Below are 25,886 nucleotides of genomic sequence, written 5' to 3'. Positions count from 1 at the left end.
TCCAGTTTTATCACTCACCAGCACCCCCAAGTCTGCTCTCAATCCCTTCATATCCCACAGCTTGTATTGGTGCAGAGTGTTGCCCTGACCCAGGTGTGCAGCACTTTGTACTTGGCCTTTGAGCCTCATGAGGTTCCCATGGGGCCATTTCTCAAGCTTGTCCAGGTCCCTCTGGATGGCATCCTGTCCCTCAGATGTGTCAGCTGCACCACTCAGCTTGGTGTCATCTGCAAACCTGCTGAGGGTGAACTCAATCCCTTTGTCCATGTCATTAATGAAGATAATGAACACTACTGGTCCCAGTATGGATCCCTGAGAGACACAGCTTGTCACTGATGTCCGTCTGGACATTAAGGCATTGGCCACTATCCTCCAGATGTGACCATCCAGTCAATTCCTTATTCACTGAAAAGCCCATCCATCAAATTCATATTTCTCCAGTTTAGAGCAGATGTTTTGGGAGACTGTCAAAGGCCTTACAGCAGTCCAGATAGGTGACATCTATAGCTCTTCCCTGTCCGCAGATGTAGTCTCTCCATCACAGAGGGCCACTAGGTTGGTCAGGCAGAGTTTGACCTTGGTCAGACTGTGCTGAGTATAATAATAACATAACCTCCCTCTATTGGTATTTTCTCTTTTTAACTGAGGGTTACATAATCTCTTCAGAGATTATTTTAACTCACTGATTTTTAACAAGCAAATTGATAACCTTATAGAGAAGGCACTTAATGAGTTTCACAGTTTCTTAGCTGTTGTTTCTGACATCGCCTCCATGGTCTTTTCATCTTCTTTCGTTCATGGTTGCTTGGTCTGTGCTGTTACAGTCACTAGGTTTCCCCGACCCGTGTCGCCTCTTCAGGACGTCGCCGTCATAATTGGAAGCCGCGAACAACTGGCGGTGTTGTTGCAACTGTACGACCATCAGCTAGAGCATGAGGGCACCACAGGCTGGGAGACTCTGTTATGGGTAGTGAACCAGCTGTGAGTTAATTTGTGTCTTAGGATACCTAATTTTAAAATGTGTCAAAGTTAATAGTTCTTAAGCGTGGTCATGTTTAACAATTACTGAATATAAGAGTGCTAAAAATGATTGTGTTTGAGAATTATTAAAGAGGAAACTTTATTTTAGGAGTTCTAATTTTCATGCTGAATTGACTTTGATTTTATTCAGAAAATATCAAGTCTAGCAGAACATGTAGGTAACTGTTTTCACTGAAAACTTGTTTCTTTTATTTTTGCATTGGTATAGTTCTCTTGTGAAGTAAAGATTTTTGTATTCTGACTATCTCATGATAGCAACAGATCTTTGAAAATATGAGTCAGACTTTTCTGGCACTTAAACTCTTGCTTTCTTCACAGGTCAGGAATTGTACAGAACATGTAGTTAATTTTACTAGAACCAGTAGTGCTCTGTGTGTGCATGTATTTATTAATATAAGCAGTAGATCTATACAAATGTAAATGGACAAAAGCAAAAAATTAGAGTAGGATTTACTATCCTTTCATTTCCTGATTTTTAGGCTACCGCAGCTTATAGAAATAGTTGGCAAGATCAATGTAGCATCAACTGCCTGTGTCCATGAATTCTCTAGATTTTTCTGGAGACTTTGTAGGACATTTGGGAAAATTTTTACAAACACTAAGGTAAGATATTATCTTAAATATTCTACATAAATAGTACCTTGATAACACATATTCTCTATATTTACAGTATGTCATTTGTGACATATTTGTGACCATTTGTATTTTCACGTCACACTGATGCTTTACTATAAGTACATTTAAACCTGCTATTTTTAGAGCTCTATTTGTGTCCTATTTTGGTTTTGGTCATTTTGGAATGGCCTTCTCATCTTGCCCAACCAGGGACAATTTTTTTTTTTTTAACTTTCTTATTCTTCATATTTCCTTTGTGAATGACAGAGAGAGTAGGAGAGATCATAAATAGCCAGAAGTAATTCTGGTTATTTAACAACTTTCTTTCTTCAGAGCAGCATACTGTTCACTCTTTGTGGTGTGCATAAGTACTCCAGCCTTACTTGATTAAAAAATTTAAAATCGATGCCTTCCCAGCCTGAAATATTCTCTGTAGGTGATATCTAAACATTTTTATCAAGGAATTATGTAATAGTTCTCAGTAAAATAACTTCTGAATATAATTAGAAAATACTTTCAAGGGAAATTGTCAAACATGAGAGGATTACCTAAAGATAAATTTGTAGAAGTGTTAGCAGTATGTGCTGCCTCCAGAGAGGAAATTATTGTTGTTTTGGTTTGGGTTTTGGGGGGGGGGGTTTTAAATTTTATTTTGCTTTGTTTTGCAATTCTTTTATTTTTCTAAGTTAATTGACACTGGTGACAAGTTTTCTTACATGGGATTCATCATCCTTTGCATAGGTAAAACCACAGTTCCAGGAAATCTTAAGACTGTCTGAGGAAAACATAGGTAAGTAGCTTTTTACTCAAATGAATTCATCTTAACTGCAAACTCTCTTGTTCAAATAACATTTTTAGGCTGCAGTTCTCAAATTTGTTATCTTTGTGAAATGTTGAAAAATCTAGTCTTAATCTGAATGGAACACTCTGAAGTTGTAGATTGTATGTAAGGTAAAAAAAATCTCAAATCCAAATAGCAATATTTTAGCAAATTGGTGTATATATAAAAAGGTGGTTAAATATAATACTTAAATACACATATGTAAGTCTACTATATATGATATATATATTTTATACTCATATGTATGTATAAAACCTAAACTCTTCACTGTGTTTCATTAGATTCCACAGCAGGTAATGGAGTGCTAACAAAAGCCACGGTTCCCATCTATGCAACAGGGGTCCTTACATGTTATATTCAGGTAGGTTTGGGTTTCTGTTTCCTTGTTAAATATAGAATGGTGTGAAAAATTTATTTTTAAAAAAATATCTATACATTATTGTGTTCTTTGAAAACTTACTGTTCTTGTGCTTTGAAGATAGGTAGATGAATGGGCAGCTGTAAATACATTTACAAGCAAAGTTTTCTAGTTGGATGGTGATGCACATTTAGATCATGTTGTTACCATGTCCCTCTGTCAAAACTCTATTAATGTTTTTCCTGAACTGGGTTCTCAGCCATTTAGCTGTGAACTTTGCAAACATCATTGTGCAAAATTTACTGAAACAGATAAATTGCCTTTTAGGGCCTACTTGCAGTCTTAAAATTTTAGTGTTACGTGGTACTGAAACAAACACACTATAAATATTACCTAATCCTCCAGCAATGATCAGTCAGGTTCTAGTTTATATATGCCTTACAGGAAAAAAAGAAATTCTTCATAATCCTACAAATTTTTAGTGGATTGTGACCAATTATAAACCTTCAGGAGTCATAAATGTGCTTAAGTACTGTTCTTAAAGTTTCTTTAGCAAAACAATTTATGCACGAGTATGTGCTTAGTTGATGGAACACAATCTCTTTGTGTGTTTGCTTTGAAAGGCTCTTGTTCTTCAACCACATTTTTGAAGTTCCTAAGAAAATTGTTAAATGCTTAACCTTGTTTGTTCTTTTTCATAGTTTGTTGACTCTGTAGCTGTTGGTTGTCATTAAAACCTCAGCAGTCCTTCCAGCACATTCACCACTGTACTGCCTTCTTCCCTTCTTTCAGGAAGAAGACCGCAAGCTGTTAGTTGGATTCCTAGAAGATGTAATGACCATGCTTTCACTGTCCCATGCTCCTCTGGATAGCCTGAAAGCTTCCTTTGTGGAACTAGGGTAAAGAATATACCTTGGGGTTGACTACATCTAAATACATTAGAAGCTTTTATTAAAAGCTGCTAATATGTTTGTAATTTTAAATAACTGTGATGCTTTGGGTGAATAAAGGGTGTACTTGCTTTTTTCCCCTGGTGTAAATGTAATTTCTAGGTTAAAAATGTAGCAGGTAAAAAAAAAACAAACCTGAAATGTAAAATAGGAACACCAAAACCCAAAGAAAAATTTTCCACAAAAATAACTCTGAGAATGGAAATTAATTTTGTATTTACCATACTATTTTCATTTGTTCTAGGTATGTATTTGTATTCAATATAATAATTCATTGAAAATTATGGTCTTAAAGTTGGGCTTGGGTTTTTTTAATTAACTTAAAAATGCAGCATATTTTCTAGACTGCAACATATTGCAAGTCCTTCAGAATGAGATAAGTATTTCGTATCCTTCAGAATGGATAAGTGCTGGAGTTTTAGATTTGTTGAACAAGGAATTCTTAAGACTGCATTTTTTAGGTAAAGAACATATCTAGGGCTTGGGAGTATTTTTGTTTGATCAGTTACCCAACTGTTTTCTTCTAGTGCAAACCCAGCTTATCATGAGCTGCTATTAACTGTTTTATGGTATGGGGTTGTCCATACTTCTGCTCTTGTTCGATGTACAGCTGCTAGAATGTTTGAGGTAAGTGTTATCCAAACTTTTTTTCACCTTTTTAAAACTAGAATTTATTTTTTAAAACAGGGATCAATCAGACAATGTTGCTACATTCTTATTAATTACAAAGACATAAGCTGTGTACTGTGTGATGGAGCAGGAGGTTGTTGTTCAGTTGTTTCTGTATGTGTTCTCTGTTCAACAGCACATCTTTCTATAGGTCTGTAGTTGAACATAAGCATCTCTGAGTTTTAACTTTACTTTTGCTATACAGCACATCATCAGTAGTCTAATATACAACTTACCATTTGCAGTAGGTCTTGTGTATGCTCATACAATGCACTTACATTGTAATTCAAACTAGTTTTCTTTGTACCAGATATGGTGGTGAAGACACACATGTAACCAACTTTGTATTTTTTGTAAAAATTAAAAGAATTCTAAAGAATTTACAGTTACTTTACTTGCTTCATAATGACAGCTTCATCTTTCCCTTAACATCTATAAATTTTGTTCAGAATAAAGACTCAAACATATACCTAATAAGTTTGTTTTTATTTTCACATCATGCCTTTGTTTCATCACATGTTCATTTTAAAAGGCATATGCAAAAACTCCGGGATGTACTCCATTGGCTGAACAAGGAGAACTGTTTGTCCTCTGCATGTTAGAAACGTATATTCTAATCACCATTACTTTCTCCTTCTCTCTTTTTTTGTGCATTTCTTCTACATTGACTTGTTTGGATAGCTTTGCAGGGGACCTCTAGCTGAACCTGAACATCTTGTATCCATTTGCAAAAATTAATCTCAAGTCTGCCTCAGAAAAAAAGAGCACTTAACTTACCCATTGACTTTCTTTACTAGCACTCTGCAAGTCAGAGCAGAGAGAACAGTAAACAACCACAGCAAGCTCCATCCTTAGACTTCAGTTAAAAACATCCAACAAGGTCCTTTTTTTCTGGGGTTTTTTTTTGCCCCTCCTTTTAAAAAGGAGATGGCAATTTTTGGACACCCTTAAAATGTATTTGCATAGTTTCCATCTCACAAAAGCAATTTTTATATCATATTTGTAATAATAAGCTTTTTTTTCCCTAATAAACATTAGCCAAACATGTGAAAGACCTCAGTTACAACAGGCTGTTGTCGTTGTTGCATCTTCTTTTCAAATTCAGCTGCATGTTGATTATTTTTAAGCAGTCTATGCATGCTATTTCATATCTTGTTTCTTAGCATACTTCAATTTTAACTAAAGCCTAGGCAGCTTTCTTTTAGATGCTTTTCTTACTTGAAAATAGTAGCATATTGCCATTTCCTGGATAGCCATAGCATATGTATTTATACGTGGCATTATGTAAATTTGGGAAGTCACCTAAGCAAAGAGGTGGTAATAGTTGGTTTCACTACTGGAAGATTCTATCACCCAGAGGCTGCTGAATGGCAAAGCCCATTTATGATTAGATAATACGATGAAGAGTATGTGACCTGCAGGACAGCTATATGAGAACAGTTAAGATTCTGAGCAGCATGGAGAGTGCAGGCCCAACTGCTTTGCCAAACCTTTACAGTCTGTTAAGGGTTGGAAGGACACAGAAGTGATGTGGGGCCTTTCCACTCCTTTGCTCCTTTGGGGCAGGAAGCTTTGTGCTACCATTTTTAAGCTCTAATATGCATAAGTAATGATTTAGAGGAATCAAAACAAGATAACAATTTACATTGTCTGTCTCACTCTAACCTTACGTGCTGCTACATGGCTTTGCTCATCCAGCTGTTCCTGTTGCTTCTGTATTAATGTTTTTGGTCAGTAGTTTCCATTTGAATGCTGATACAAACAGATTTGATTGCTCTGGTTTGAATGTGAAGCACATAAGCTTTGCTGGTCTGTTTGGGTTCAGGGCTAGGCACACATCTTCAGAATGACACTTGTATTATAAAGCATGTTTTACTTTCTGTATGATGGAACGCATCTGTTTATCATGCTTTACCATACTTAGAAATGTGGCAGACCAGAAGGGAATGAAGCTGAGATCATTCTACATTATTTGCTAATTATACAAATCCCAAGTGTTTGGTTTTTTTTTTTTTCAAAGCACTGTATAACTGCTAGGCTTTTCTCAAAATGAAGGTTGGTAAAGAAAACTCAAGTCCCTGTTTGTCCAGGATTGAAAATTATAAGCATTCTCTATTTTAATAAATATGAAAATTAGTAAAGCTGTATATGAGAGTAAAACCATCACAAGCAAACAGCGAGCTATGTCCTTAAGAGCTGTTTGAAGAGTAGCCCCTGAACTCAACAGATTGGCGCTTGGAGTTCTTGCCAGTGTAAATAATTGTGAAATGTATTAATGTTAAAATGTTGTAGTTGAACTGACATCCTAATACTTTCTGAATAACAAGTATAGGATGTTGCAACTTTGCTCCTCCAGGTGCTTTGCAGCAACAGTGTCTTATGTTTTTACTCTGCTTCTCCCCATTCTTCCTTCTCCAGTTACTGTCTGTGAGGCCACACTCTGTTCTATGTCTGTGTGCACTCATGCATGCATTCACATACAGGCACACACAAATGTTGCTTAATAAGAATGACTGCTTTATATGGAAGCTTCTGCAAAGTCAGGTTCCTTCCAATCTTTCACAACTTAATTTGGTTTAAATTCAGAGTTCGTAAAGCAGGAATATTCTAACAAATAGCTGAATGTAAAATCTTCTCTAGTTAGAGGATGTAAATAAATAATGCCTGGTTTTGGTACTGATAAACTGACAGCTACCACTTTTCCCAGGGGAAGATCTTAGAATTTAATTTGTGTTCATTATGCAATATGAGTAATTAGACTACAGCTAAATATTAAAAAGACATTTCATATTTCTCACATAAACTTACTGATAAGCTTTTTATATTTATCTCCTAAAACCAGCAAATACATGCAGACTTCCTTACATGAGACACAAAATGTAAATATTGAATCTTTCCTATTTTTATTGATGAATACAAAACCCACCATTCTGTTGAATATGAAAAAAATTTGCAGCTTGACATTTTTGAAAATTAGTAGGTTTTCATAGGAATAAAGCATGTAAAGGACATCTGCAATATATGCAGCAAATGCTTGTGTATAGCTACATAGGTAATGTAAAAAAATTGCCTGGGAACATCTGGATTCAAACAACTTTGTTGTGTTCAGGGATAATGAATTTTACTGTGATTTCAAGCTTTTAACATTTGGGATGCACTGCAACAAATATATCTCTTAGTTTGCAAAAAGACTTGAGGAAATACACTTCATGGATAATTTAAGGATTCTCCGTTTTCTGCCTGCATAGACCAGCATGCATACTGCTTGGATGGTAGTTAAATATCAAGTAGTCCTGAATGACTTTCAGGAAAGCTTTTTGGCATCTGGGAAGGTGCTGTTTGTCATGTTGTAAAAGGTGTGAAAGGTAGCACTCAGTGTGGGGAAATCTGCATACATCTGGCCTAGTCAAGACTTCCGTATTGCATGTGACAGCCACCCACTATGATAAATGCTGTTGTATTGAGTTAGGAACAGCATTTACATGAAATGGTCAAATTCAAATTGACATTGCTTTAGTACTTATTTATGCATAACTTTATTTATAACTGTAATACATAATTACATTAGTATCTGAAATAAGACATGCAGTTACTTGCTAAAGGGTCGAGTTCAAGTTTTAAAATATCTGAAAATAGAGAAAACATTGTATTGTTGAATTTGTCATGTTTGTGCTGATTGCCAGACCACTTTAGCTTTCTTCACTCCTTTGCATTTATGAAGCTCTAGTGTAGCAGTATTTGCTTAGCTTCTAATTTTGGTTTGCTTTTTGTGTTTTTTCTTTCTCTCTCTTGGTTGTGCCGTTCTTCTTCCCATGATACTGTGCTCGCTCTTTCCGTGCATCACCTGTGATACCCCCCTGCTCCGACCATTCAGCTGTTGGTGAAGGGGGTACATGAAACTCTGGTAGCTCAGAGAGTTGTTCCTGCTCTCATTACTCTCTCCAGTGACCCTGAAATGTAAGTTCCCTGTCTTATATACCTAGCATCCCTCTTAATACATAGAAAGAAATAACCATCAGTTATGTCTCTTAATCTAGCTGAACAAAAATTGAATTACTTTTAAAGGAAAGTAACCTTTAAATCACTTATTTCTAAATAAAAAGCTTTACTGCAACACCTGGAATTAAACTGTATAAAAATGCTGAAGAAACTTTAAATAGAAAACTTAAATCCATGTAATTTAATTTTTGTTTTTGTTTTCTATATTTAATCATGTTGTTAGTTTTCAAATTTGCTTACATCATTTCTAGCAGAAAGCTGGATACTATTATTCACTAATGCTATCAGCTTTGCTGCTGCTGCAAAATTAAGTATCATCTGCATTAATGAAATGCAAAGTAGTTTTGGCTGCATCTCATTTCTGATAGACAACTGTGGCACTTCATTTCCTGGACATTCTGATGTGGTATTTCTTTCAAGCTAAAGAGGGATGCTTTGCTAATCTCACTAACAATTTGTTACTAACAGATGCTACAGCATGAGTAGAGTCTTAGTGGCTTTAAAGTCTTGTGTGGGTGACTAAACCAAGAACAACCCCAAGAGTCTGCCTGCCCATCCTCAGTCACAGCTAACCCAGTTCTTCAAGTTTACCAAAGCGTTTTTTATTGCATGTTGACTGGTTTACAGCTGACTCTTCGAGGCATGAGTGAAGCATTAGTTGACAAGCGGGTTGCTCCGGCCCTTGTTACCTTGTCCAGTGATCCTGAATTGTGAGTGTCAGACTGAGACCTTGAGTTAATCCTGTCTTTTTCCTGGTCTGCTTTTTTTTTTTTTTTTTGTCATTGCTAGAAACTAATGTAACTTAAAAGTACTAATTTTTAAATTTTGCTTTAAGTCATTTTGTTCTTGGTGTTGAATACATCTTAAAGACTGTTCTTCCATTGTAGTTCAGTAAGGATTGCTACAATCCCTGCTTTTGGGACCATCATGGAAACTGTTACTCAGAGAGAGGTAAGATGCCTGTTGCCACCTGTGTTCTTGTAGCATAAGAAGTGGATGACTTTTTTATAAATCCAGGGTAAAAGAAAGGGCAACTCATAAATTCTTTCTTTCTTTTGTTGTCATATTCTCTTCCAAAATGCTTTCTGGTTTTGCAATGGCCTTTTTTTTTTTTTTTTTTTTTTTTTTTTAGACAAACCAGCCCTCATAACTAACAAAAGCATTTCCTTCTAAATCTCAAACAAACATAAACAAACAGAGACAGATAAGTAGAGGGGAGGCCTGTGCTAGAAGATGGTAAATCCCATGCTCAGAATGTTTTTTAAAACCTTCTCCAGTACAGTTGTGAAATCTAACTCAGTTATTTCCAAATGAAATAGTTCTATTTTAAAATGGTGACCAAAAACGTCTGCATAAGTATCTTGTACTATTTTAGATGCTTTAGGATATCCTGCTTGGCTCCCAAGTACTTTAGAAGAGCACAAGACTCTTGTTGTTCCAGTCATATCTGCTGGTTTAGCCCTTGGTGTCTGAGATGGCACTGAAGGACATAATGACATTACCAAAGTATTCCTTGAAGATAATGTAGAGATGCAATTCCTTCTTGTTTTTTAAATGATGATACTATGGTAAAAGATAAGAATTCTGAAGATACTCAGGATTCTGCTGTAAGCAGTAGAAAGCTGGATTTTGTTTCATATAACAACTGTGCAATCCAATTGCTTCTGTAAGTCCTTGCAGCTTTTTGCAGAGCTTGCATTCTTCCCGTAATTTCAACACATTCTAAAAGAATGTGTTTGAGGAAATGTGAGTAATGTGAGTCAAGTCAGTGATGACTCACACGTACTTGGAAGATGGAAAAGTTAGAATTTTGTAGGTTGGAATGCATGCCTATAATCAGTTGGGAAGAATATTGTTTTGCTACCACACAGAAATTACTGTATCCATTGCACTAATTATAATAAGCCTTAGAGTACGGAGGTGATAGCACCTTCCAAAATGTATCATAAAATGTTACTTTTTCAACTTCGTCATTTTCAGTTTTCTAGCCTTTTGCTGAAGAAATCTTTTTAATTCCATTGATTTTGTGATGGTTACTTTTGAATCTCTGTCCTCTGCAACAACATTTTCAGCCTATTAATTGAGATACATTACAAAAAACTCCATTACTTAAGTTGTAATTAAACAGGAAAACTCTGTAGTTATTAGTAGTAAGAGGGAAACTGTAATAGGAGGTACAAAAGAGAGTATCAGACTCAAGGAAACCTCAGGAGGAAAGATCAGCTGTATGGAAGCACCTGTCTGTTGTTAAAAGATAGATCAGATTAAAACCCTGGAAACAGTCTTTAAAACATAGAGGTGCATTTATGAGCTTGGAACATCTGCTAGAAAAAAATCTGTAAATTAGAAAAAAGTCTAAGATCTGTCATCTGAAATATGGAAGGTTATAAACATACTCTGAACCAATCTTAACAATTTCTAGCATCTTCATTCTTTTGTGTTTTCTGTTTCTCTGGAAATATTTAAGCTTCTGGAGAGAGTAAAAATGCAGCTGGCATCTTTCCTGGAGGACCCTCAGTATCAAGACCAATATTCTTTACATACAGAAATCATAAAAACATTTGGAAGAGTTGGACCTAATGCTGAGCCCAGATTTAGAGACGAATGTAAGTTGCATTCATGGGAAGATGCAGTCTTCCTTTCTCTGTCCAAAAGCTAATAGGTATGCTGGTTATATGAAGGGGTTTTCCTTTTTCTTCTGCAAACAGTTACTATTTCAAAGGTAATAATAAAAAGATACTCAAAGGTATCTTTTTATTTTAGGTGGTGCTACCACAAATTTTTATTTCAAGTTTGAGTCAATCCATTAAATGTGCAAGGGCAATCCCATCAAAAGCAATTGTTTGCAGTTCTTGCATGCTGATGTGTGAAGTTTCAGGTGCCTGCAGTTGCTGCATAGCACCTGTTTAATGCTAAACAAGTCTGTGGAAAGCAGACAACTTACTTGTGTACCACTTGTGTACTTGTGAACCACAACTTACTTCTGTATTTACTTTTCCAGTTGTTATTCCGCACTTGCACAAGTTAGCCTTGGTCAACAACCAGCAGTCTGTTGATTCGAAGAGACTGGATATCGCTACCCACCTGTTTGAATCCTACAGTGCTCTTTCCTGTTGTTGTATCCTTTTTTCTGGGGAAGTTTAGCTGTTATTTCTCTGGTGCTGAGAGAAGTTTAATATTTGGGAAATAAATAAGTTTGTCTTTGAATCTGTGATGTAAAACATGATCTATTCAGCATAAGGGAGAGGTTTTCAGAGATGGTGAATATCATGGATTAGCTGGACATCAGGTGCCCACCAAACCACTCCCACTCCCCTCCTCAGCAGGATGGAGTGAGGGTGGGGGAGAAAATCAGATGGAGGAAAACCTCATTGGTCAAAATAAAGGCAGTTTAATAAAGCATAAGCCATGCATGGAAGCAAAGCAAAACAGAAGATTTATTCTCTATCTTCCATCAGCAAGCAATGTCCAGCTATTTCCTGGGAGTTAGGGCTTCAGCACATGTAGCAGTTGCTCTGGAAGACAAACATCATAATAACAAATGGACCCTGCCCCCATTCCCACTTTCTCTTTTTATATCTGAGCAGTCATCATATGGTATGGAACATCCCTCTGGTCAGTTTGGGTCAGCTGTCCAGGCTGTGTCCCCTCCCAAGATCTTGCCCACCCCCAGCCTGCTGATGGGGGGAATGTTGAGAGACAGCACTGATGCTGTGCCAGCACTGCTCAGCCGTAGCCGAAGCACTGCTGTGTTCTCAACACCTTTCTAGGTACCAGTGCAAAGCACAGCACTGAGGGCTGCTGTGCAGAACATGAACTCCAGCTCAGCCAGACCCCATACAGTGGAATCCCATAGATCCTTTAAGAAACAAAGCTGCAAAAACAAAACTCTTAAACTTAACCAATAAATCAAGAAAAAATATTAAAATAATTGTATGGATGTATGAAATACATTATGTTAAATATGTTTAAGATCTTTTTTCCTTTTTATGAGTCATGAAGTGTCAAATGCTATTCCATTTTCTTAGTTTTGCTACTGTCCTTGTGTTCCATAGAACAACATTATCAGAGGACAGAAAACAAAAAAGTATAATTTCAGAAGGCAATCCTTATAATACCTTAACAACCTGGATTTTAGTTATTTCAGAGGATTTAATGGTAAATCACTTTTTACCAGGACTGAAGTGTTTACGAACTGACATGGAACATCTCTCTCCAGAGCATGAGGTGAGCAGCTGTGTTTACTAACTGAGTATGAGATGTAGGTGGCAGAAGTTGAAATGTAATGGGATTTAAAACCAGAAGTTAAGGAGAGCTGCTCATAAGTGGTATCAAAACATGGCATTGAGGAGTTTTTTTATAAGGGTCACATGATTCCAACACCAGTGAAATCTTGTAAAATGTATTTCGAAGCTGAGGACCTCTGCAGACAAATACTCAATTGTTAGAAATGCATGTAAAAACACAGGTCTTCCTAGACTGAAGAAAAAGGAAACATTTTTACCGTCCTTAAGTTAATCAAACAAAGGATACACTAAAATCACTGGCTACAATATATCCAAGGAAATGCCGATGAAACTTGGTGCAGTGCGGGGAAGAAACTATTAAGGATTAGGGAAGTAGAGTCCTAAAATACCTGGGATACACTTCATATCTGGAGTACTGTGTCCAGTTTGGGCTCCCCAGTACAGAAGCATGGTATTAGTGGAGAGAGTCCAGTGATGGGCTGCAGGAGAGAATGAGAGAGCTGGGCCTGTTCAGCCTGCTGAAGAGAAGGCTTGGGTGAATTTTATCAGTGTACAGATAATACCTGAAGAGAAGGTCCAATGAGAACAGAGCCAGGCTATTCTCAGTGGTGCCCAGTGACAGGAGCAGAGACCATGGGCAGAGTTGGGGGGTTTTTTTATTGTGAGAATGACTGAGCAGTGGCACACATTGTCCAAAGATTGTGGAGTCTCCGTGCTTGGATACTCAAAAGCCATCTGGACATGTTCTTCCTGGGCATTTGGCTTCAGATGGCCCTGCTTGAGCAGGAGTTGGACCAGATGATCTTCCAGGGGTCCTTTCCAACCTCAGCCACTGTGATTCTGTGAATTGTAAAGAGCAGATTAAAAGAAGCAGACAGGACAACATGGGAGTGAACAAGATCTTCTCTGGTAGTGGGAGCTTACAGAAAGCAGCAAAAAACAAAAAAAGTTAGCTGAAGAAGTCAACTTGAGCAACTTGAAATTCTTGGCCATATGTACTTTTTTGGTACATCCTTGAAGAGGTTGAATACTAACAGAGATTGAAACAAAGAGATGTCATTTAGTTGCATGTTGGGGAAAATCTTAACAGGATGGACATTTCAAGGAACGGAGGAAAAGATTTAATCAGAATGTATAGAGGAATATTGTTGTAGTCTTTGAAGGTTAATACTGCACTTTCATGAATTACTTTGTATGTGAGAAAATTAATTTATTTTCCATGTGTTTGCAAAAGTGACTGAATTGAGATTACTGTATTCTCTAGGAGTCCTAAGTTCTTATATTCAGTAACAAAGTTTCTTCTTCCAGTTACATTTTCTATCTAAAAGCCTGTAGTATCAATCTTATTTTCTGTATATTATTGGAAGAACTTTTCAACCTGAAAGGAAAGAATCTGAGTCGAGGAGGCTGAGTTGGAAGGAACAGTAGTCACCTGAGCATCACTCAAAGGCAACAGAATTGTGTTTCCTTACTACAGGCAGCACTGGAGATGTGGCAGTGATAGGTACTCTGTGTTCAGAGAGAGCTGGAAGATGGACTGGGAAGTCTTAAGCATATGTCTGAAAGCTGCAGTAGGCAAAAGTTTCATTTTCTTTCACTAATAGGATCACTGATACAAATACTGCTGCTTCACTTTTGTAGTTAATGTAACTTCTAAGATTTAAAGAGACAGTTCAAAAGATGCCCTGAATTAGAACAAGAGGTTTGATTGAGTTTGAGGACTGGAATAGGATTAAAAATAAATCAGTAAGTAAAGACAGCTCTCAATCCTCCATTACCACATTCTGCATTACTGTGTGTGACTTCAGGCATGATGCCAAGTGCTTTGTTTTTTTAGCCAGAGAGAAATATAAAATTAAAAATATTTACTCCTGCTCCAGTGGGCTAGAAAACTCACTACAGGCTTTACAATTTTTATCCATTTTTTTGTATAAATGGGTATCTGGTGCTTGATCAGCTTCCTGCTTCAACAGGATGTTTGTAGGCATCATGATAGAGGCTTTTGAGGCCCCAGTGAGTTCTAGTGTCTGTCTTGGTAGCCTTCTCTCTTAAAATCATGTTTTCTGAAATGAATGCCATTTACTGGCTCAAATAATTAGACATTTGCATAAACAGAACTAAGCCTTTTTTCATTATTTTGGCTACTGTGGTGTTATTCAAATGGCATATCACTTGACAAACACACATTTTCTAAATTACAGAGCCTTAGCTCTAGTGTCAGTACAGAGTTTATGCTCTTCTTGGAAAGGTAACATTGTGGAATTGGCTTGTGTGGTCCTGTCAGGCAGCATTTACCACTCATACCTCATGCTTGTTTTCCTTTCTTTCGTATAAATGAAAGTGTAAGTTGGGAATTTAGGTCAGACCTTCTCATCTTTAAAAGAAACATTTCACCTTGTGCAAACATTCAGATACTTTACCAGCGTCTCTAGTTCAATGTCAAGTCCCTTCTTCCTTGTTTTCCACTTGCCTTCTATGGGCTTTCAAAGTAACTGGATTTGAGTTGCATGATAGTGCGTCAGTACTTGATAAAAATATTTAGTCCATATACTGCAGTATTGTTTATAAGACTTAAACATGTTAAGTCTCTTAAGTGTCCCTAAATATAGTTAGTGCTCTAAAATATCTCTCTCTAAGGAGATGCAATTTCATAATCAGTCCTATGACCAAATAAAGAGAACCCAAGGGAATAGCTCTGAGCAGTATATGCAAAGCCATAATGTGGAAATTTAGAAATTAATTTGGGGAAGAGGGAAAAATTGCTCCACTTCATCCAAGAATTACACAGCCTTCCCAGAAGGAGCTGTGCAATGGATGGGAACTCCATCGTGTTATTGAAATGATCCTGGGTCCTTGACGAATTATTCTCCTCTTTGATCAAGACTTTATATTGTTGATATTGGAACATCCACTGCACAGGTAGAAATGCTGAGTAACAAAAACTATGGTGACTGTGCTTAGAAATTTCAGGGCTTTTTTGATACAGAACAAAAAGCTTGCTTTTTCTCTGGAATTCTGAATGTATTTCTCTTGTACCTCTGTACTCTTGAGCATTAAGTATTTGTATAACATTTTATGTAAATGGAGGACAGCAAATTTAGCAGGAAGAGCTATAGTCCAGTTTGAATGCCACTCTCTGAAACACTCGAGGGTATGTAACACCTGCTACCTAAAATGTTTCAAAATGCTGAAGTAATACTTGTGGAGAAATACAGTGAGCAGTGGCACAGATCTGCAGACCAGGCCACATTTTATCAGTGTAATTAATGGTTGTGCTGCAGATGTCCAAAGTGACTTGACAGAAACCAGCATTTTAATGTATACAAATACATTTAAAAATAGTTACCAGTTGGTAGTAACCATTAGTGACTGATCTGTATTTTAGAGATTGGAAATAGGTTTTTTCCTTTGTTGTATATATTCAGGTTTGGTAAGACACTACTAATTTTAATTGCTTGTAGCTTTTAGATTTTAAATTTAGTGTCTTAAAAAAATATTTAGCTTTTTTCTGAGCTGTGAGCAGAGGAATTTTCCATTTATGCAGTGTGTGTATATATATATATATTTATAGTTTCATACTTTGCATTCTAACTCTTTTGCCTAAATGTTTCAAATGCTTTTGTCTTAATGTTTTAAAACAGTACCGTTGTGAGCAGGGCAGGGAGGCATTTACCTGTCCCATGAATTAATTGTAGGGTTTTTTTACTCTTTTTTTTTAAAGCCTACTATTAGGAATCATTCCTTTATTTTTGGAGAAATCTAAAAATGTCAGTGCGGAGGTGTTTTCAGTCTTAAATACTCTGCAGAAACCTTTAGCACTGTAATTGCTTAAATAAAGGAAAAAAGCCAGGAGTCATAGGAACTCTGGAAGGCACCAGTGGAATGATACTGAGTTGATTTTAGCACTTCCTTCCATTAAGAGGTTGTCTTAGGATGCCATCACACTTTTTTTTTTCTTGCTTTTTCTTTCATGCATAATGTTCATGAAGATAATAGTGTGTCACAGAAGTGAGTGCTTTAACTTTGTTTTTAAAAGCCTAAGGTAAAAGGAGGGAGTCTTGAACTTCTGTAACTATTTGGAAAATGTTTTCTTCTTTAAGTTGTTTTGAACGTTTTTGTTGTTTCTAACCACAAGGCATTATCAGATAACTGGAACTCAAAGGCACTTGAAAAAAAAACAGGGAAACATTTTGAACAGTTCTGCTAATGTCAGAATCATTTGCAGAGTAGATTTCATAAGAAGTATTAATGTTAAAGGAAGAATGTCAAATGTCATGTATCTCTCTCTTCCTTATGTGTCTTAGGTTATTTTGAGTTCTATGATAAAAGAATGTGAACAGAAAGTGGAAAACAAGACCGTCCAAGAACCACAAGGGTAAGACTTCCACTTCCCTTTTTTTATGCACCTCCGGAGTAATTCTGGAGAGTTCTGCAGAGTGTATTCCATAATGGTGTCCAAGGTTTGTGACCTGAAATCCTGCACTGACATATGCTGTATTTGAAAACAGATTTTAGAAACTTTAATAAAGTGGTTCTTTCTGTCTTCAGTGTAAAACACAGGACAACAAATTTTTTTATAGGGATTATGTTCTTTGTTCTCAATTTTTTATTCATTTAAAGCAGTATTTAAATTTCTGTCCTGAATGGAGAAAGCAGGGAGTACCTGGCTAAGTGCTTAGAGCAGTGTATGTAGCAGACACTTTGCCACCCATGGGGGTGGCAGCCTGCAGGCTGAGGGAATTGTTCTGGTTCTGGGAATGGCTTGCTTCAGGCTGCTGTCCTGGTTTGTGTGTGACTGGTGCACATGAGAACAGTTTCTTCAGTGTATCAACTGAGTGTGCTGGCTAGGAAGTATGCTGCCTTTGGGAAAATGCCACCTGTGTTGCACTTTGGTAAAACATCCTTTCCACAAACAGAGCAAACCCGGCTCTCCAGGGAGGCATCAGACACATGGTGCATGTGCATCCATTTGCCTCACATGGTAGAGATGGTATCGTATGTGTGCACTTCTGATAACAAAAGTAACCAACAGACCCACGTGGGACATGGAAATTCGGAAAGTTCAGTGTCATTACAATGGGTTGTATGTGCTCTGTTGCCTGCTTATTGCCTGGAATGACATGCCAGCAGGTAAATTCTTGTGGATTGTTGTATAGCTTAATAAATCCTTAGCAGTGTTGCCAGGAAGAGTGTGAGAGGGTATCTGAATAGAGAATCTGTTCTCAATCACAATACTTTGTCACGAGAATTGAGACAGTTATTTAAGCTTGTTCATGTCATGCTTCCTTATCTGTAAGAAACTGATAGAATTTACTTCTTGAAAGAGCTTGCCCATCGTCCTGGAAGCAACTGGTAGTTTGAGAATGACTAAAGTGGGACAGGTGTACAAGAATTGAACAGAAGCGTGAAGTAGAAAAAGGGTCAGTCTCTCATGCACGACGTAAAATACTTCAGGCTTTACTAGTAGTAAATACTTCAAAATCAGAGTCAGTCCTATTAAGCCATTGCAGAAACAGAAAATCCAAACCTGATACAACATCTAGTGTATTTTCTTCTAGAATGCAGCTGCTGAAAACTAAGATATGCAAAGGATAAGTCTTCGCAATGTGTTCCTTTGTTCTTTAATTAGCCTTCCCCTTTCTTATTCAAAATCAGGCTATGGTTGCAGTCTTGTACTGTACAAAATTAACAAGAAATATTTTACCACTGAAGAAATGACCTTTTCATATACATAAATATCTCTGTTTTCTTGCTAAGCCTTTGCTAATTTCAGTTCCTAATTTCAGTGACAAATACATATTTGACAAAGGATTTAAATGCAACTGGGATATAAATCACTGGGGTTTGTTAACAGCATGGGAATGCATGTACAGAAATCAAAATGGATGCAAAAGCAATCATAAGATGTTATCTTGTCTTTTCCCTTTACTCTTAGAAAAAGTTGGTTAAATGATATGGGATCAAAGAAATAGGTTTTTTCAGAACTTTGCAATTTTAAGTATTGGATAGCCAATTTTGTTAAACATTTTATTTAGTAATTAACAAGGTATTTCAATCATGGGCAACAACTTATGTTTCAAACTGATTGTTATAAAATGCCCACCAGGAATGTTTGTTTTGGCCTAGAGCTTCCCCATAAAACAGGCAGAACTCTGTGTTAACATCAGATTCATCTACACACCAGGAAAAAATTTGATGTTCACACATTGTTTGTGGGTTGGGTTTTGTTTGGGTTTTTAAATAATGAATAAATGCAAGGACTTTTCTGTGGGGCTGATTGTTTCTAACAAGATATACTATTGCTGTGTTGGGTTCTTTGATTATTTTTTAAAGGTGTGAGACTCAAATTATTCCATTCCATATTAATTTTTACTAAGTTTAAATATTCAATTTGCATAGTAATGGAAGTACTTTGGGGGCATATTTAAATTTTTAAGTATGCTGGGTGCTGTGGATTATGTTTCTATTTACAGTTACATAGTATTAGAAAACATGAACAACTTGACTCTGCAGTTGTTGATTTTTAATTTTTGACATCAGATGGCTGATACCCCCAAACTGTTTCAAAAATCAATGGAATACTTCCTTGTTTTTCTCAAACTTATATGGGATCATTAGAATAATGAAAGCACAGTTTGTTTAAAACTACAGGTTTGTCACCAGTTGCTAGGCTTTCTTTTCTGAAGTGAGCAGTTTTATTTTCTTAATGCTGCTAATGCTTGGAATGTACAGTATTTCCTAAATAAGTTTTTGTAGCTACAAACAATTCCAGGATACCTCATAGTCTGAGATAGCTTCTTGTCCTTAACCAGCTGATAGTGTAAACTGTTATTTACATCATTTATATGGCCTTGCTTTATCATGAAATCAAAGGGAATTTCAGAAGACATCCATCTTACAGTAGCAGTAATTTCTCTGCTGAGTTTTATCAGTTGTAAATATGTGATTCATTAGTTGACTGGAGATGTTTAATCAAGCCAAAGATGTCTGGCTGCCTGATTGTTCCTGAAATAAATATTTTACTTTAGAAGTTTATAATTAAACTATCTGCAAATCCACAGTACAGCTTTAGTGAAAAGCTTCCCCTTTATTTTTAAGGTGCTTTAAAAAGAACCAGAAATCGTTATCACTAAACATCTTTTCTTTGTGGTGTGAAATGGGAGAAAGTACTGGGTGCATCCCTTCTACCTTTGAAGAAATCATTCAAGTTCTGTTGAAACAATTCAGAGTTAACTTCAGTTTGATCTCCTTGATGCAAGTGTATCTAACAGAACTGTTTATAACTTTTCAGACTGAAAGGTCAGTTCCTGCAATCTGGCCTTTGCCAGTAAGACAGATTTTGTGGTCTTAGCTATAATTTTGAAATGCAGAGTCCATGCTGAGTTCACAAGGGAGAATTTATTTGGTGGTGTTTTCTAAAACTGTCCTTGTCTAATGTTGAAAAACGCTTGCCATTTTGACTACAAATATAGGAAATATGGAATATTTATTAATATTCCTGCTATGTGTATCTGCTCTGTCTTGAGACAGATGACTCTTGCTGTGCTAAACAGTCATATATATCTGAAGTTGAGCTCACTGATATGTTGTTAATTTAAAAAAAAATCTGTAAATTTCACAGCATTAGGATAATTTCTTAACATATTGTTCAAAGCTTAGCATCTTGTAGCTTCAGCATTGATTGGATTGCTCCTTCCAGTCCAGTTTGTGGGAAACCTACGGACTCTCTATTGTCCTATCTAGTATGTCTCAAGTAGGAACATCCAAGCACAGGTAACAGGAGCCACATTGACAACAACCAGAAGGAGAAGCTCCTTACCCATCAAGAGGCTGACCCAGTAGGACTCAGAGTGGGGTTTGCAAGAAATTTATAAGGAGATCAAAGGAAAGCTGATTAAGTAATGTAAAATAAAGATTTATTGAGAGTTACTAGGTTGAAAATCCTCACCAATTTTCAACTCTGCTCGGGTGCAAGTAGTTGGAAAATACAGTTGAAAATTAAGGAGAGAGCTCTCTGTTTTGTACTTACCTTGCTTTTGCTTTTCTGTACACATCTGCTAATGGTCACTGTTGGAGGCAGGGTACTTGAGTTAGAAAGGTCTGTGTCTGAACTAATTGTATTGAACTTAGACTAAATAAACATAAGGATTGACATTTCTGGTGAGAAGGCAAAGCCAGTCCTTCACAGAGGTATTTGTCACTACAGCAATTCCCAAACAGGTAGCGAATGCTAGTGTGGTGACATACAAAGCTACTAAAAATTAGTGTGCACAAAAATATTTTACCATTTTCACAGGCACTGTGAACACATTATAATCAATTTAACAGTGTATATATGGAACTAAGTAGTGATGGGTTTTCAATTCTTCTTCACAGACTGGTCTTTTTTGTTGAAACCTCTGAAACACAAAGACAATTTAATTGCTTAATAAGTAACATAACAGCATAACGTTCTTTTTAATTTGTAGTCTTATGCCACTAAATGTTTTCTTTTCCTAGCTCAATGTCAATTGCAGCGAGCCTGGTGAGTGAAGATACAAAGACCAAGTTTTTGAACAAAATGGGTCAGCTGACTACATCAGGTGCAATGTTGGCTAATGTGTTCCAGAGGAAGAAGTAAGATGGGAAAAGGAACTCCCAGCTAACACTAAGGTGGACCTCACAGAGACTGGTTCCTGTACTTGAAGTACTTGCCTTTTAATTTCTTCTGTCTTATGTTCTTGTAGTATAATTTTATTCTAACCTCCAAAGATATTTGCACTGCTTTTGAATATCGCTGTGTATCTGTTAATTTTGGGTTAACTGTGGTTGATATAAAACTGAAATCATAGTCTGTACCAAGTCCCTGTTCTGTGTTCTTGTCTTTCCAGCATAATTTTTTTTATATAGTGGAAGGTTTTGGTTTTTTTTATTTTCGGACAGGATATCAGCAAATATCTGTATTATACATGGAGCTATTCTGACGGTACTTAAAATAATGTAAATTTGAAGTCATTGTCATGAAGTAATAAAAGTGGAGATTACTTATGTATTTAAATTATGAGAGAGTAATGCAGATTTTTTAATTATGTTTCTAAAAAGAAGAGGAAGAGCCACCAGCATTTGTCTGTGCTTCTAGGGTTGTTTTTGTAAGTATTGTGCATCTTGAATCCAGAGGAATTGTAGTATCTTATGTATGAGACTGCTTGCACTGCATCAGTCTGCAGGGAATGCTCATGTTTCAAATGCTTTATGCTGACATTGTAAATGCTGTACAAAGTCCTTCAGATAAAATTCTCACATCTATGTGGTTTTTTGAGGGATTTCTTTTCTTTTGTTGGGTTTTTTGTTTTATTTTAAAGCACTTTACAAGTCCACACATCCACAGGCACTTCCATTAAGTAAAGGAAAAACATGATAAATTAATAAATGTTAATAAATGTGTAAGCTACTACACAGGGTCCCCAGTATAGTTCTGCAGGCAGAGGAAACCTTATGCAGGAGAGAGACAGCTCACAGCTGCACTCAGTGTGCAGTTCTGCGAACTGTGACAACTGAAGATACTGTGTTGTTTAGATTGAATTTCAGTTCATATTTAATTTTGGAGTATTTGAAATTATGTTGAGTTTGATGTGCAGTTTCTTTAAAATGTTAAGTAGACTGACTACATACTTTTTGAAAATGACATTACAGGGAGGATATTCAACAACTACTAAATACTTTTGTTTGCAAGGAAGCATTAACAACTAAATCCTTTTCTTCTTACGCAGCACTTTTTTTCCCCCTCTCTATGTCAATGTAAGCTTCTGAAAGTAAACTCAAGTGCATGCATGAACTGGTGTGAGGTAGCAAAATATAAAAGCTCAGGCATTCTCTGACATGGTACCATTGAGCTGGAAGTATGGACATCTTTGAGGACAGGGAAAGCAAAAAGAGTGAGGGAATAAAATATTCCCTCCTGAAACAGAATAGGGATGGAATAGCACGTCAGGTATCAGCCTTAGATGGAAATAATGGAAATAACTTGAGGCTCCTGAGTGCTTCATGTTTGTGCCTGTGCTGTTGCCTGCCACGTTTGTGTTGTGACAGGGCCTGTTGCTCACGTGCGCACCATCCGTCCCCTTACACTGCACTGATGAAGCATTTTTCTGGAGGTTACAGACAGCTCCATGCCTTTGTGTTGCTCATTACCATGAAAGTATGCTTTTAGCAGACTGACTGTGAAATGGAGACATTCCTGAGGAATGGGAAGTGGTGACATTCCTCTCTATTGTTCTGTTGTCAATAAAAAGTTTTGTATACCTGCCTTGTCTTGTTACTTCTGCTCTTCCCTGAATAAGATTATCACATCAGCAGAGCTATTACAGGAGAGACCTCTAATGCACAGAAAGTCCTTAGCCTTAACTCTTTTTACATAGCAGCTGGTAGATTGAACTTGCTCAATTTCCTCTCTGTGTGCTTGGCTTCTAGACATGCGGCTTCACTGCCATTTTCATGCAGGGTCTCCTCCTGTGTCTCCTGTGTTACAGTTTTGGTTTGGGGCTTTTTTCTCCTTCTCTTTCTGACTTCTCCAGCAGTTGCAGTGCCAGAGACAGCTTTGTAGGCATGAGACTGAAATAACACATCCATGGTTAAGCTTCTGTTTTCCAGAGCGGGGCTGCTCACCTACACTGAACTTCATCCAGTGTTTGGAAAACTTGCAAATCAGCACAAGCCAAAAGACTGGGACAGCAATTTAACTGTAAAGAAAGTGGGATGAGACTCTTTAGTCTGTTAGTATAAATGTAGCATCTTTACCCCAAATAGATTCAGTCTCTTGAAAAGTGTAGCTTTTGCTACTCAGGGTTCTATTTCACTCTGGTTGTAGGAATTTGAGCAAGGATCCCAGGAAGAGCAACACAGTAACTACTGAAGTGAAAAAATTACTGTGTAGGCAGCAAACTTCCAATGCAGGTTGTCTTCAGGAGTTTTGCCTTCCAAATTTCAGGTGTCTGTTAGTATATGTTGGTTGCAGGAGTTTTTGAAAGTGCTTATTACTTTTCAAATATGAGCAGATTTTCAAGATTGCAAAAAGTTGTTCCGTGTGGTGTTTGGGGATATTTGAGTTTTTTCTGAATATTCATCCAAACTATGGCACTGTAGCATTCAGGGCTGGAACAGAAGAGAGAGACCCATTTAATGAGAAGAACTACCAGAATATTTTAAATTAACTTTTCCCCCCCCGCCCCCTCCCCCTTTCCTGTTCAAAATAAGTGAACCTTTTGGGAGAAAATGTTTTGTTAAAAGAAAGCAGTTCATCCCCTAAGGGTTGTCTTTAATTGCTAATGGCTCTGCCTGAGTAAGGATTCTCTAAGAAGCCTAAATGTTTGCTTTATTGGCATTGCCTGAACTTCTTCAACTTGATGATTTTAAATGTTGAAGGTCTCATGCTGCCCCTAGTGAAATTTCAGACAAATTCTTAGTATCTTTATTTAAAATATTGACTCTTGTGTTCTTAAGCTAAAGTGGTCAGTGGGCTGAAGGTACCTGGCTGCCTGAATATATGTTTTCTGTAGATTGAGCATAAGGCTAATTGATACTATGCCTGTATTTTGTTCTGAAAGAGATTGTTTTCTAGAACTCTAAATTAGGCAATTTGCTCTTTTTGTATCTTGTAATCAAGGTGAATAAAGGGAGCTCCTTAAGAAAAGCTGCTCAGTCTTCTTCTGTCAGTCTCTTCCCACTCACCTTCTGTCCCAAGAAGAAAAACAATCCTGCTATTACTGTACATGAAAGTCTATTGTGGTTAGGAGAACTAAAAGCAGTGTTTGCATGGATTTGGAGCTAGGGAAGGTGAGGAAGCTAATGGATTGAAAGATTAAAAATTATCCATGAAAAACATCCATTGTGAAGAACAAAGAGGTTTTGTAATATATTGTGGGAATTCATTGCTACATAGGGATGATAAGATGATTCAAAAAGGTGCAGAAAAGCGGATTTGTGGGGTATTTCTACTGTCTCTGTTGTGACACTGTTAATGGCATTTTTCTGTTCTAGGAGTCAGTGGCTCTACATTTTAGTGCATTTATTAAGGTGAGTATAATGCATTCAAAATGTTTTAAGTAATTTCCCATATGGAACTTACTGATGTTGGTATTTAAGTAAACCACAAAGTACTATCACAGGTTCATGGAGCAGAAAGTTGCTGATGTATTGATACAGCAAACTGATTGGCATGGGACTGATCCGAGGTGGAATCACAGAATTTCCTGCACCAAATATAAGTGCTGATGAATAACAGGAATGAAGGCAACAAGATTTCAAGGAAACTGATCCACTGTTTTTCTGAGTGCATTTGGCTAGTATTTCTAGCAGAGACATTCTTATCAATAGCTAATTTGGTTTAGACAATGAAAATGGTCAACAAAAGCCCAGAGGAGCATGGTTGTTGAATAAAGCCGCTCAGGTCCTGGATGTCAGCAGTGTACACTTATATATCGTGTGTTAATTAATCCAGATGAGTAACCATGAATGGGTAATCATTTTTCCAGAGAAGCTGTTCCTACAGTGCTCTGCCTTTAGGTTTAATGCTGGCCAGTTTTCATCCATACAGGTAAGCTGTAGGAAAAGATGATTCTGCTTACAGAGTTAGTAACAGGCAGGTCAGTAGTAAACAGCGTCTATCTTTGGAGGCATCTGCACTACATGCTGAGCTTGAACGTCCATCACACTTCCAGTTTGGTGAAAGACTTCCTTAGACTGAAGATTTCCATTTCCTAGAAACTTCTGAGCATGAGCAGTTCTACTGCAGAAGTCAGTGACTTGAAACAGTGACTCACCACTTGTTGTCAAGGGCCGACACCGTGGCAGTGGTCAGTCTGGTTCCTTTCCCAGCACTCCACCAAGCACTGGGATTGCACGTGCTCACCACTGCATCCCTCAGTCACCCCATGTCAGGGTGGTCTGTGCCCTACCCTCTGACCTCACCATCGCACAGGGGCAGAGGGTAGAATGTTTCTTCTACCATTTACTGTGTGTTTGCAAATAGGACAGTTTGCTGGGTACTTGAATATTGCCATTCCCAAAACTATTGTGACTGTGGTCTTGTGCTGCTGCTCCTTGTCCTGCACTTTCCCAGAGATTTTTCCCATTCCACAACCCCTGAGAGGCCTCTTCAGGAGATGGAAGCAGCAGAGCGGAGTCCTGCT

The 25,886-nt window shown here is 37.2% G+C and overlaps 1 protein-coding gene across 1 annotated transcript in view; it reads left to right on the top strand.

Moving 5' to 3' along the window:
• KIAA1468 (KIAA1468 ortholog) overlaps window positions 1–23,005 on the top strand; it is a 63,172-nt gene extending 40,167 nt beyond the window's left edge. The window contains exons 18-30 of the mRNA XM_017738586.1: window positions 825–981; window positions 1,521–1,644; window positions 2,398–2,446; window positions 2,779–2,858; window positions 3,648–3,754; window positions 4,333–4,432; window positions 8,349–8,431; window positions 9,361–9,424; window positions 10,941–11,079; window positions 11,475–11,591; window positions 12,612–12,700; window positions 17,025–17,095; window positions 21,220–23,005. Coding sequence (XP_017594075.1) covers window positions 825–981; window positions 1,521–1,644; window positions 2,398–2,446; window positions 2,779–2,858; window positions 3,648–3,754; window positions 4,333–4,432; window positions 8,349–8,431; window positions 9,361–9,424; window positions 10,941–11,079; window positions 11,475–11,591; window positions 12,612–12,700; window positions 17,025–17,095; window positions 21,220–21,340 — 1,301 coding nt within the window. The 3' untranslated portion in view covers window positions 21,341–23,005. The remainder of the gene's footprint in view (window positions 1–824; window positions 982–1,520; window positions 1,645–2,397; window positions 2,447–2,778; window positions 2,859–3,647; window positions 3,755–4,332; window positions 4,433–8,348; window positions 8,432–9,360; window positions 9,425–10,940; window positions 11,080–11,474; window positions 11,592–12,611; window positions 12,701–17,024; window positions 17,096–21,219) is intronic.
• Window positions 23,006–25,886: the final 2,881 nt, after the last annotated feature.

The sequence above is a fragment of the Corvus brachyrhynchos genome, unplaced genomic scaffold, assembly GCF_000691975.1.
Source record: "Corvus brachyrhynchos isolate BGI_N302 unplaced genomic scaffold, ASM69197v1 scaffold237, whole genome shotgun sequence".
Lineage (NCBI taxonomy): Eukaryota > Metazoa > Chordata > Aves > Passeriformes > Corvidae > Corvus > Corvus brachyrhynchos.
The sequence above is the reverse complement of the archived record's forward strand: the minus strand, read 5'-3'. Positions and strand labels throughout refer to the sequence as shown.